We start from the raw sequence: 12,600 nt of genomic DNA, 5'->3' as shown, positions 1-12,600 counted from the left end.
CAAGTCCTAAACAATGAAGCAAACATATATTTCGAAGCTCTATGTCTCTCTGTTTCTATAAATCCAAGATTTCGGCAGCCACTGTGGAGTTGGAAACAAGAAAACCTAATTACAATGAAAAGGAAGTTAATGGATCAGAATATGGGATCAGAGATTAGAAGTGCCATTGAAGAACTCTCCGTTATGGTCAAGGTTAAAGGTGCTATATTGGTCCCAGCGGCTGAACATGGTGGTGGTGATCATGCTCACGAGGCTGCTCATATTCCCACCAGGCCTTTTCTTTCTCTCTGCAGCTTGCTTCTTCAAGTTCTTGGTCTCTCCCCCCCCCCCCTCTCTCTCTCTCTCTCTCTCACACACACACACACACACACACAGAGACATATATATATATATATATATATATATATTACGCACCCTGCCATGATCAAATACCACTTACAGTTGTTTTTTCCTTTTTGTAGATAAAATAGGACCAACAATGGCTGTTCTAAGCCAAGATATTCATCAAAATATTCGGGTAATTACAAAGAATCTTAGTATTTATATGTGTATGCATATATTGTATATCGATGTATGAACAATTTATACACCATATAGAATTATGTTTATATTGATACACTTAAATAGTTAAATACGCATATATATATATATATATGCAATGCAAGAAAACATGATATTGTTTCTTCTAGGACCTTCATGTAGGAATACATATAGTATATGCTCCACATGCTGAAGTGTCTCCAGAAAGCTTTCTTATCCATTAGCAACGGTTTTCCAATGTGAAACTTTATTTCCAAGTCCACTTTATCTCCCTTTGACTATTCATGGTAGCAGAAACAACCCAAGATGCATGTTTGAAATAAGTAATATTGATGCTTTGATGTATCGAGCTGTCTTCATCGTGCACCGATAATTTTATGTTTAATATGCAGTACTGAAATGATTGATTTGTCTTTTTTAGTAACCACTCTACTTATTGTTTTATATATATGTGTAGAGATTGGAAACGAAACATGAATCAGATCTTTCGACATATTCAAATATGGTTGAGATGTTGAAAAATGAGGCGACTGAAGGCATTGCTAGAAACGTTACCAGTTGTAGTAGAGCCTTTGTTTGGCTCACCAGGTAATTTAATTACTGTGTTTGCCCTTGACTATGTGAAAAACAACGAGAACCGTCTATATATAATTGGGCGGAGAAATTTAAAAAATTAATTTGGATTTAACAATAAAGCCAAATGTTACCCAAAATTTTGAGATTATTACGTATGAAATGACTGTGTGAAAAGAATCATTTTGAAATCCATTTTTGTTCTTTATTTCCTTCTTGTCCTAGTCTTCATCAATTATAATAATCTAAAACAAATAAATTTTTTTATCTTATGATGTCATATATATAAATCCTTATCAAATCCAAATGGCCCCTTACGTATTATCAAATCTAATAGTTCTTGTCAAGATTTTAGAGAGGTGACCAATGACTCACCAGAATGTAGTACTAAGTAGCGAGTTATGCAATTATTCAATTATTTATAATTCACTAATCGGCCCTACTTTATTTTTTGAGATTAGACGTTACTTATGCATCAAAGTTGTCTTTCATTGCTAATGATAACAACCTTATAGTACTTACACCATTATTTAGGTGTATAATTGGCACAAATTCTTGGATGTATCAACTACTTCTTGCACAAGATGCTTCATTTTTGTTATAAACAAATTGGTTTGTTCCACATTCAGATCCCTAGATTTTACCGTGGCCTTGTTGCAAAATTTAGTGAGAGATCCCGGGCAGAATATGCAGCAGACAGTGGAAGAGTCTTACAACATTACTTTGAAGCCATGGCATAGGTGGATTTCATCAGCTGCTTCTAAAGTATTACTCTCTTCTTTTTCAAAAGCTAGCTATATAGCTATTCATTATTTGTTCCACTGTTACTGACCCAAACTGAAGCAACTTATCTAGCTATTCATTAGGTTCAACACACAGTCATGTTAACACTGAGTGACATGATGTGTCGTATCAATTTTGCTTATAATTTTGATGAACTAAATATACTAAACCATCGTGTCACGTGATTTATATGGAATGACTTTTCTCTATAAGGGGTTTTCTTTTCTAACTAAGCCTATTATTGCTATCCAAGAAGGACCATGAATAGCTGAAACTTAAAATTTAACAGCATGGAGACAATGGCCCACATGGAGCAACATAAAATTTTACTTGGAATTACTAACAAATATACCGTATGCAGGTAGCTCTAATGCTAGTGCCTGACAATGAAACATTCATTAGTAGCCTCATGGCAAAAGATGAAAACTATGACAATTTGAAACTGGAAATAGAGACCATGGTTTCCTTACTCGTGCCTTATCTGGAAGAAATCCACTTGATTCTGGTTAAGTATTCAACCACCCAACGCCTACCGGATGCTTCTTCTTTGGCTAACATATGTTTTGACATGTTTGATTATACTTGGTTTTTGCAGAGATTTTATCACTTGGATAGGTTGAAGTCTAACTGAGGTACAAACGTAAAGAAAGCAAGACTAATGATTGTACAGCCATGAGTCAAAGAGTCCAGCATTCCTGTGTATATGTGTGTGTGTGTGTGTGTGTGTGTGTGTGTGTGTGTGTATGTGTGTGTAGATAAATATGTGGAAATCGTATTTGGTTATGTGTAATTAATAAAGCAAAATTGTCTTTGTGTTTCGTATAAGTTTCTAATGTATCTCAATATGAAGGAACATCTATCTATGATATCCTCTGTACAGTTTTATTGGAAAATACTCACGAGTTTGGGTGCTTATGAATCTTTGCTTTTCGTATAGTCGGTTTCCAGCATCAGGCATCACTTGAAAATGAGTACATAATCCTTAGAAAGTGTTTTGAGGATTCATTAGCTCCAATTGCAATGAGCTGTTATGGAATGATTAAATCACAAATACTATGCTTGATTTGATGAGAGGGATGTGGTCTGAAAGCTAAGGACTCACAAGTTTAGCAAGAGAGATTATGCATTAAATTTCTCTCATGCGCATCTCGTACCTGTACATGAAATGAGCATCAACTTACTTAATTAAATCATAGTCACTCGTTTTCATTTGAAAAAATAGAAGGCTGAGATTTGATGAAGTAAGTTAACGCTTATTCCATACACATGTGCGTGATACGTCTGAGAGAAAGTTTGATGCATGAAATTCCTTTATATATGATTATAGTTTGGGCTTAATTAAGAGGTGTTTTCATAAGGTTTCTATAGTAATTATTAAGGCTAGGAATATCTAAGTTCAATTAGCTGAGTACATCGTAGTTCAAGCCTGCATGCTATACCATTAAGTGCAAAGGTAGATTTTTGTCATCATTCTAAAGTAGGTGGTAATACTCATTACCCTATTTATTACCATTATATACAATTAAATTTTGAGATTTAAACTCATTTAACAGTGATAAGTCGGATGGTGACAAGCATCACCATCACTAGAGGACAGAGAGCAAAAATATTCACTAAATGCAAGGCACTTCGTTTTCTCCTCCAAAATTGGAACATGTGCAGAAAACCAGCGCGCTTCAGCTTCTCTCTTGTGCAAGGAATTGGGCAACTATTAGTATTCTGCGAGACCGAGGGCTTCGACTAAAGAAGAGAATCCAAAGCGTTACATATTTAGCAAGTGACCTTTTACTAGAGTAGTGAAAAAATGTTGAGTCATTGTATGATGGCGAGTTCAAATTTCATCGGTGACTAATCTAACATCTCATCTAACAAAACCTATAATTTGACAAAAAAAAAATAGCGCTACATACTTACAAAAAAATAAATCCCAATGCTATTTTAACAGAAAGGCTGACTGATAGTGAACAATTCTTTGAACAAGCAGTCGAGGACTTGTCAACGCATTAAAAATGAAAATAACAAAAACATTACATCCGCAAGCCAGCCAGCTCTAAAAATTCAGATGATAGAACTATGTGGACAAAAACGACCGCCATCGAAAGTACTACTTTGACTAACCAACTAGATGATAAAATTGTTTCACAAATTTTTACTCCGTCCTGCGTCACTGAGCAAAGAAAAGCCCAACTATTCGTCCACGTGCCCTCTTCTTATCTGTATAGATAGAGATGGCAAAACCACCACCCTTGCTTCTGCATGTCAATTGTATCAGACACAGTGCAATTTCGTTTGGGAGCAAATTGCAGTGTTTTGGTCAGTGGTTGACCTGTGGTATGCAGTTGTTATTGCATGTAAAGACCCAAAAAATGCAGTAACATTCATGCAAATATATCGTCTTTATTTTTAAATGAGATATTGCACCAGTACCTTACAGATAATCACAAATATTTCCATATAAAAAACAGCTTAACAAAATTCCTTAACATGTAGCTAGCTTTGTGTGCCTAATGGGCATAAATTATTGATTTACTAGCAATACTATTAGGTTTCATAGGAGAGTTACTAAAACTACCCTGTGCTCCTCAGGACTGGGCAGGTTGAAGCTGTCTCTTCGGAAGAATTACCCAATTTCGCACCCTTCAGAAGACCTCCAAGTAGTTGTCCAGGGTCATAGAAGAACTCCACCTTAACAATTTTCTTGTGTTCATCCACCTGTTTGTTTGGTAAGTTTGTTAGGATTTTTCCATGATCTGAGTAATAATAAAACCATAGTTTAGGGCATATCAAGAAAACAAATGGACTTATATTAATATTGGACTTGCAGTAATTTAATTATGATAAATTGCAGGGAAACAATAGAACTCAAACTTATAAATTAGAGTTGGTTTTAAACTCTAAAAACTGACATGTAACTGTTGCCACAATAGGAGGAGCAGTTATCATTTTAGACGATAAAAATAGTTTGGTCCCTCTTCTAAGATTACCATGTTCATATAGCACTAGTCCTATTGAAAGTGAGAACTATTCCGAATCCAAGAGAAGAGTAGAACCTTGCTGCTAGATTTTCATGGCGAATCCTGCAAGTAAGCTTATTGTCTTGTACATTTATATGGAATACTTTTACTGAGTGATGATTTCGTGTTGATGTAGTTTATGGTTTGTGTGATATCCCACATCGCCCAGGGGAGTGATCCTTAAATGTATAGTCCCATCCCTATCTAGCACGAGGCTTTTTGGGAGCTCACTGGCTTCGGGTTCCATGGGAACTCCGAAGTTAAGCGAGTAGCGCACGAGAGCACTCCCAGGATGGGCGACCCATCGGGAAGTTCTTGTGTGAGTTCCCAGAAACAAAACCGTGAGGGCGTGGTCGGGGCCCAAAGCGAACAATATCGTGCTACGGTGGTGGAGCGGACCCGGGATGTGATGGACCCCGGGCCGGGATGTGACAGTTTGGTTGATGATGTTGTTGGTAAACAATGAATGTTTACAAAGTTAGGACAAACAATTAATAAAATGGAGAAATATTTCAATTTTTAAAGGGATAGTAACATAACGTGAAATGAAAAAGAATGAGAGCTTCATTTGATTGGCCAAGTAGGGTCAGAGAAGCTCAGAAGTACCGTAAAAATGGCCATTCCAAAGAACTCAACCATTTCTCCAGTGGGAGCATGGCCCTTGAAGGGGCCCTCCATGTAACCCCAGTGCCTGAATTTGTAGACAATCTCTGGTGGCCCAGAATAAACTTGGAGGACCTCCAACGCAAATCCACGAGGGAATGTTGTGGTGAAAGACTTGAGCGATGATTCTGCTGTTTCCTCATCTGGATTATATCCCCTGAGTTTCTCGGGCAGTGAGGTCTGCAGAAAAGAGTTATATCCTCCTCCAATTTTCCCTATTTCTTCAATATTTATGCCTTTCCTTCCTGATCAAAGTATTAGTAATTAATTAGTATACATGGAAAACATTAAGTATCTAATTAATGAGTTTTGGATTGCACCAGCTAGCTATTAGTTTGTTAATTACCATTTACGCTGACAGTGTATTTGTTGGGATCAAGTGTTTTGAAATCATCAGGGTTGGACTTGTGGAAAAGCTCCATCTCCCATGTCTTTACAAGGTTCTGCACCTCTTCTTCCAGTGACCCGGCTGGCCATATCTGAGTTTGACGCAGATTTTAATTGATCCATCAAAGAAAATGAAACGTCGATCTCTTGTACAAATATAAAAAGGGAAGTTGATGCATATCAAACACACGCAACAAATTCATAGCAAGCAGTCACACACACACACACACACACACACATATATATATATAGAGAGAGAGAGAGAGAGAGAGAGAGAGAGAGAGACCTTTGTTCTGCCTTCCTCAAAGAGCTTGTTAGCAACATCATAGCTAGGAGTGGCACCAAAATTCCATTTGGTGTTCTTTTCTCCATCTCCAGTCAAATGGGAACGGTACTTGTCTCCCTCAACACCTAAAGATGCCATCCTCAACGTAGGGTAGAAGCAAAGACTACTACTGGATAAAATGTTTTGCAATTTCCTTCAACCGGGGTCTCTATTATATAGGCAACAAATGGTGATATAATATAGTTAGAAAATAAAATAAAATAATAATTTTATGATCAGACAAAGTATATTTTTCAACGAGAGGTGTCACATCCCGGCCCGGGTCCCCTCCACATTCAGGGCTCGACTTCACCACAGCACGATATTATTCGTTTTGGGTCCCGACCACGTCATCACGGTTTTGTTTTTGGAAACTCAAACGAGAACTTCCTAGTGGGTCACCCATCCTGGGATTGCTTTCGCGTGAACTCGCTTAACTTCGGAGTTCCTACGGAACCCGAAGTCAATGAGCTCCCAAAAGGTCTCGTGCTAGGTAAAGATGAGAATATACATATAAGGCTTATAGGATCATCACCCCTGGGCGATGTGGGACCTTACAAGGCCAAAGATTGGCTCTAATACCAAATTGTCACATTCCAGCCCGGTCCCCCACCACATTCCGGGCTCGACTCCACCATGAGAATATACATATAAGACTTACAGGATCATCACCCCTGGGCGATGTGAGATCTTACAAGGCCAAGGATTGGCTCTGATACCAAATTGTCACATCCCAGCCCGAGCCCTACCACATCCCGAGTTCGACTCCACCGTAGCATGATATTGTCCGCTTTGGGCCCAAACCATGCCCTCACGATTTTGTTTTTGGGAACTCACACGAGAACTTCCTAGTGGACACCCATCTTAGGATTGCTCTCGCTCGAACTCGCTTAACTTTGGAGTTTCTACGAAACCCAAAGCCAGTGAGCTCCCAAAAGGCCTCGTGCTAGGTAGAAATGAGAATATACATATAAAGCTTATATGATTCTCACCCCTAAGCGATGTGGGATCTTACAGGAGGTTATATCTATATTTTAATTTCTCATAAACTTCTTTTTTATGTTTATGTTTGAATTAAATAAAAGTCAAACTCCATAGACTTTATCCAAAGAGATCTCCATTTTTATTTTTATTTTGTGAAAATAGAGACTAGTTGTGGGGATTTTCATTTTTTGATAAAATTAGAACTAGTTACGAGATCCATTATATATCGAGTTTCAATGATTTGAACTGTCTATTTTTAAGTCATTATTCATTCATACACTATTAAGGTACTACATAACTACACTATGGATTCAGGTACTACATAACTGTATTAATTGGTACCGCATACATTAGTATTATCGGTATTATCCCATAGATTCAGGTACCACGCTACATAACTACATTATGGATTCAGGTACTACATAACTACAGATTGTATACTTATGTAGTACCAATTAATCGAACTATATGACGTCTCTCAGTATATTTATCTCATGTGCTTCCATGTGATCAACAAAATAATGTGCTTACCTGTGTGGTTCTTCTAAATGTCAACTTTATTTCTTGGATTTTACAGCGTCTCCATTATTCTTAGAAAAGTTTAATAGTTCATTGGAAAATAGAGAGGCGTGTAATAGTTTCTTTTCAAAAATCAAACTGCTAACATTCTAGCTTTCACATTACATATTAAGAAATTTTTAGAAAAGTTTTATGTGAACATCGATGGAGGTTAATCTTTTTTATGGTATTGGCACAGATTGTCTCATTTGTAAAATTCAACTATCACATGCACTTCCAAGTGTAAAGCCAAATTGCGACACGTACTCCATGCACCTCATTTGTGTTGTTCATGTGTTTGCGTTTAAAAAATCACCAAACATGAGTATGAATGTTGAGAATGAATTCCACATTGATAGGAGAAGAGACCTTACATAGACTTATAAGTTGAACAACTTCTTATATTGTCAATTGATTTTATGATAAAATCTCAACTTTCTTTAGTACTGAAGCTAGAATTTTATCACAATAGAGACGTAAAAGAGAAACTCCTCAATAATGTTCCACTTCACTTTACATTTTCTGTAACGATTTCTTATATTTTGCATATTCTGGATTGTCTATAAATTTAGTCTCTCAAATCAGTTTCTTATATACTCTAAGGCGGATGCACAATGTTGTTTGTGGTTAAGTATTCTTTGAACCAAATGTGCACTGATTAAAATATGCATTATATTGCTCAGTGCACTGGTTACCCTCAGGCTTGGTGTACCGTTACTTCAGGCTTGGTGATAAAATCCAAAGTTCTACAACAATCTTCAGCTCTGCACATTTCATCAGCTTGTAACGGTTGCAGACTCGAGCTATGGCAACTTGGTGCCTATGTATACTAATAGCATCTCCAATTATGTTTTCTAATTTTTAATTAAAAATACTAGAAAGTTAGTGTAGGAGCTCGTTAGAAATTTTTTACTCCCTTTAGCCAAAAATAATAATAATAATTTACTCCCGAGATTTATATTAATTGTGGACCAATAAAAATAGTTATTATTTAAAAAATCTTTAAAATTTTAGTAATTAATGCTTGAAACTAATTTCCCACTCCCGAGATTTAAGAGAATCTTTATCTTAGGAGGTGGATAGGAAGTGTGATTAGAGAATGATTCTTCCAAATTTTCTCTAAACTTTAATCAGAGCTCATTTAGGGAGCCCGTTAAAAATGCTTTAAAGTCATCTGCAACCGAAGGATCCAGAGGGTCGAAAATAGCCTAAAAACTGTCTTTAACCAAGAGCCAGGCCAGAGGGTTGGTGGGCCCCGATGGACAAAAAGGGCCGTAGGGCCAACCGGCCAGCCAAACCAGCCAGCCAACCGGGCCCGGGCCAAGCTGAAATTTTGAATCCCAAACAGCTAGTTGACGTCAGTTACCATTGGTTTTTTTTTTTTTTTTTTTTTTTAGACCAAAATTTTTTCGTATAAATGCCTAAGCCATTCATACACCATTCCTCACAAATTTTTCACCATTCCTATACCATTTCAATTCTCATATTTTCTTACCTCTTCCAATAATCTTTCCTTCGATTTTTTTCAATAATTTTCAAATGGCGTCATCTGCAATGAAAGGTAGGGCTTGGACCCGAAAAGAAGATGAAGCTCTTTGCAGGGCTTATAGGTGGGTCTGGAAAGATAATGTGAGGGGGGAGTTCTCAAACAAGTGAAAGTGTTTGGATTCGTGTGTCCAAAAAATACTTAGAGTTCTACAAGGCACCACTCCACCGAATACCCAAAACCACGAGAGTTGTTTTTCAAGATGGAAGAAACATCTTCAACCAAGTTTGAACAAATGGCATCAAGCACTGTTAGCAGCCACAAGTAGACATGAAAGCGGTGCCAATTACTACGACGAAGTTAGTGTTTTCACAGTTTATTTTAAATCTTTAATTATATTACATTTAATTTCATAAATTAATTTCCTTTAATTTTTGTAATTATATTTTCTGGATACCCCAAGTGGAGGAATTATATATGGAGGGCAGCTCGAAACCCTTTAAGCATCAAGGTTGTTGGGAAATTTGTAAAGGGTGGGTGTTATTTGAAGATCCACCTCAACATAGAGTAGCTCCTATGCCAATGTTTGGAACTCCATCGTCAGCTATAGATATGGATGAAGATGAATCTCCTACCATTCAACAAACAAGCGTGCCACCTCCGTCTTCAGGTGAAACTTCCATACCTAGGGCTATGGGATGAAACAAGGCCTAGAGGTTGAAGGAAAAGGGCAAGGCAAATGATGATTACGCCGCTCAACAGGGAGTGGCAGAGTCATTGCGCTTAATGGCGGAGCAAAATGCCATTGTCGTGGAAGAAAGGAACCATAGGCATGAAGAATGGGCCAGATAAATACAAGAAGAAATGGATGATAAGAATATGGAAAGAAACACTTTGAATTACATTCCATTGAGTAAAGCCTATTTTGATAGGGAAAAAAAGGATATTATGACCCGGCAGCAGTTGTTTACCTCTGACTATATTCCTATAATGGCGGATGATGAAGATGATGAAAATAATGAAAATAGTGAAAATGATGATTAGTTTGCATTTTAAATTTAAGAAGTATTGTAGTTTTTAAATTTAAGTTGTAATTTTTAATTTAAATAATAAATTATGTTTGGCCCTCAGTTGGAGATGATTTTTTGTAACAAAGCTAAAACGAGCCATCTGGCCCTCGGTTGGAGATGGTAAGAAATATGATCATGCACTGTTCATTAAAATATTAATTTCTTGGAGAACCAGAGGACTAAAACGAGTCCTCTGACCAGCTCTCGGTTGAAAATGGGCTAACAAGTTCTATAAAAAAAAAACTGCTTAACAACTAACCACCTATTATAAACCAACAACTACTAAAAAGAGAACACATGCAAAAATCAAAATTTGTCATTTAACAAATGACTTGTCCAAACTAAAATGACATGGATAGACACCTCATCGTCCTAGCATTGCCTGCCCCATCAAACAAATCTTATCCTCACGGTTTAAGAATCTTTAGGTCTCGTAGAGGATTAGACTGGAATGGATAAGCAATTATTTTCAATCAAAATAAAAATGAAAATTTTGTGACCAATTTAAAAGTAGGAGATGGATTACACGTAAAAAAAATGCATCATTCCAATCCTCTCATCTACCTTCAAAATACATTGGGTTTAGTGAATTATCTATTCCATTCGAATCCTAGTCAAACGAGCTAAAACTGATATAGCTGATTTCGTTACCCTTCTTTACTATTGTCCTAGTCAACGGTTTATCTTGAATATTACAAAATGTTTATCCATAATCTAAACCCTTATTGGAAGGGATGTCTGGTACACATGATTAAATTGGAATAGATACGTTAATGATTTTTTATTTGGAGTGAACGAAGAGATGATAAGAGAATCCATCCATTTCTAATCCTACCATTTTAATAAAAAAATGAAGTGGTCCAAATGGATAAGTTTCCTTCAGAGTAATTCATCTACTGTCCTCTTCTAATGGTAATAGTTTGAAAATTTCTTCATTCAACGTACCTTTAATTTAGTAGGTTAATACATTTACAACCAAAGAGACTAGTTGGAGACGAAGCTTGATATTTTTTTTTTTTTTTGAAAACGGGTTAATATTTGTGTTTACAGATTGGACGAGGGACAACCATTTTGTTGATGTCATTTTTACACGACACTTAGACCTGGTTTGGTACTGAGGTGATTTTGAAAAAAGCTGCTATAAAAAAAAGTTAGGAGCTATTTTTGTGTTTGATAAACACTCAGCTTCAGCTTTTTTTCACAGTTTTGGATGAAAAAAAGTCAAAAACAAGAAACTGCAAAACCTAGCTTTGAAAAACCGGTTTTTTTTCACATCTGTTTTACATAAAAGTTTGTCAAACACTCTAATACTGCTTTTTTTTTCAAAAGCACTTTTACAAAAAAATTTACCAAACACTCTGCTGCTTTATTCTTATTCTCACAGCACAGCAAAAACAGCTTTTTTCAAAGCACAGTAATACCAAACCAGCCCTTAATCGCACACCGGACAGATCCTTCTTTCGTCGTCAAGGGGCCCACGGGTGCCAGTCGTATTTTGTAGACCAAGGGCCGAAACTCGTATATACGAAAAATGAATGGTTGAAATTAAAGCACACCCTCAATTTTGTAGAAGCTAATTTTGAAACTTTGTGTAATTTGATCAAAAAGACCCTAAACCCACAACCAATTAACTGTTATATATACGAGAGCTCCGCAATTTTTTGGTTCCAAAACTTGAGAAATTGCCAATCGTACAAATTCTTCCAATTCTCCAGAAACTTTGCACCAATTTGATTTCAGTTATTCAATCCAAATCTATATAAAAAATTTGTGGGTTTTACCCGTTTGATTATGTTTTAATTATGAAATTAAGTTGGAATTAAAATGTCAGCAGAAACCATTTAAATCCTACTACACTCCAAGAACCAAAATAAAACCGACCAAAAAAATAGGTTTGCTTTTCTTCATACAAAAATCCCAAATAAAAGCAAAATATGATCCCAGAAAATTAATTAAAAAAAAAATTAAAAGTAAAAAAATATGAACATCGAAGATTTAGAAGGAACCATCAGACACCAAAATTGTATCCCCAAAAGCAAAAGAGCTGTACGGTCCGCATCATGGTTGGATCCAAAGATCCCATCACTTGGTCCCTCTCATCAAATCCCTATCATTCTTTTTTTTTTTTTTTGTGAATTTTAATTTGAAATCTGGATTCATAGAGAAACTTGAAAAACAAAACAAAATTAGAAAACAGAAAAAAGGAGAGGAGAGGAG

At 36.4% G+C, this 12,600-nt stretch overlaps 2 protein-coding genes across 3 annotated transcripts; one reads left to right on the top strand and one right to left on the bottom strand.

The window, feature by feature from the left end:
- LOC103951160 (glycolipid transfer protein 3) lies at positions 1 to 2,815 on the top strand. 2 transcript variants are annotated; one of them, XM_009362474.3, is made up of 6 exons: positions 5 to 313; positions 462 to 517; positions 998 to 1,128; positions 1,743 to 1,878; positions 2,258 to 2,401; positions 2,492 to 2,815. In XM_009362474.3, exons 1-6 carry the CDS (start codon positions 115 to 117, stop codon positions 2,525 to 2,527), a joined length of 702 nt encoding a protein of 233 aa, XP_009360749.2. In that variant the 5' UTR covers positions 5 to 114; the 3' UTR covers positions 2,528 to 2,815. The 2 variants fall into 2 exon arrangements, with proteins under 2 accessions (XP_048437118.1, XP_009360749.2); XM_048581161.1 differs by having other exon boundaries at positions 1 to 313; positions 2,258 to 2,815.
- A 1,458-nt stretch (positions 2,816 to 4,273) lies between these two features.
- LOC103951159 (pathogen-related protein) lies at positions 4,274 to 6,441 on the bottom strand. Its single transcript, XM_009362472.3, has 4 exons — positions 6,247 to 6,441; positions 5,920 to 6,052; positions 5,517 to 5,818; positions 4,274 to 4,608 (listed from the first exon to the last, which is right to left on the bottom strand). The coding sequence occupies exons 1-4, from the start codon at positions 6,382 to 6,384 to the stop codon at positions 4,465 to 4,467; spliced, it is 717 nt and encodes a 238-aa protein (XP_009360747.2). The 5' UTR covers positions 6,385 to 6,441; the 3' UTR covers positions 4,274 to 4,464.
- Between the last annotated feature and the right edge of the window lie 6,159 nt (positions 6,442 to 12,600).

Source organism: the organism of the source record quoted next, unplaced genomic scaffold, assembly GCF_019419815.1.
Source record: "Pyrus x bretschneideri cultivar Hongxiangsu unplaced genomic scaffold, Pyrus_bretschneideri_v1 Contig16, whole genome shotgun sequence".
Lineage (NCBI taxonomy): Eukaryota > Viridiplantae > Streptophyta > Magnoliopsida > Rosales > Rosaceae > Pyrus > Pyrus x bretschneideri.
This window is presented reverse-complemented; position numbering and strand designations above follow the sequence as displayed.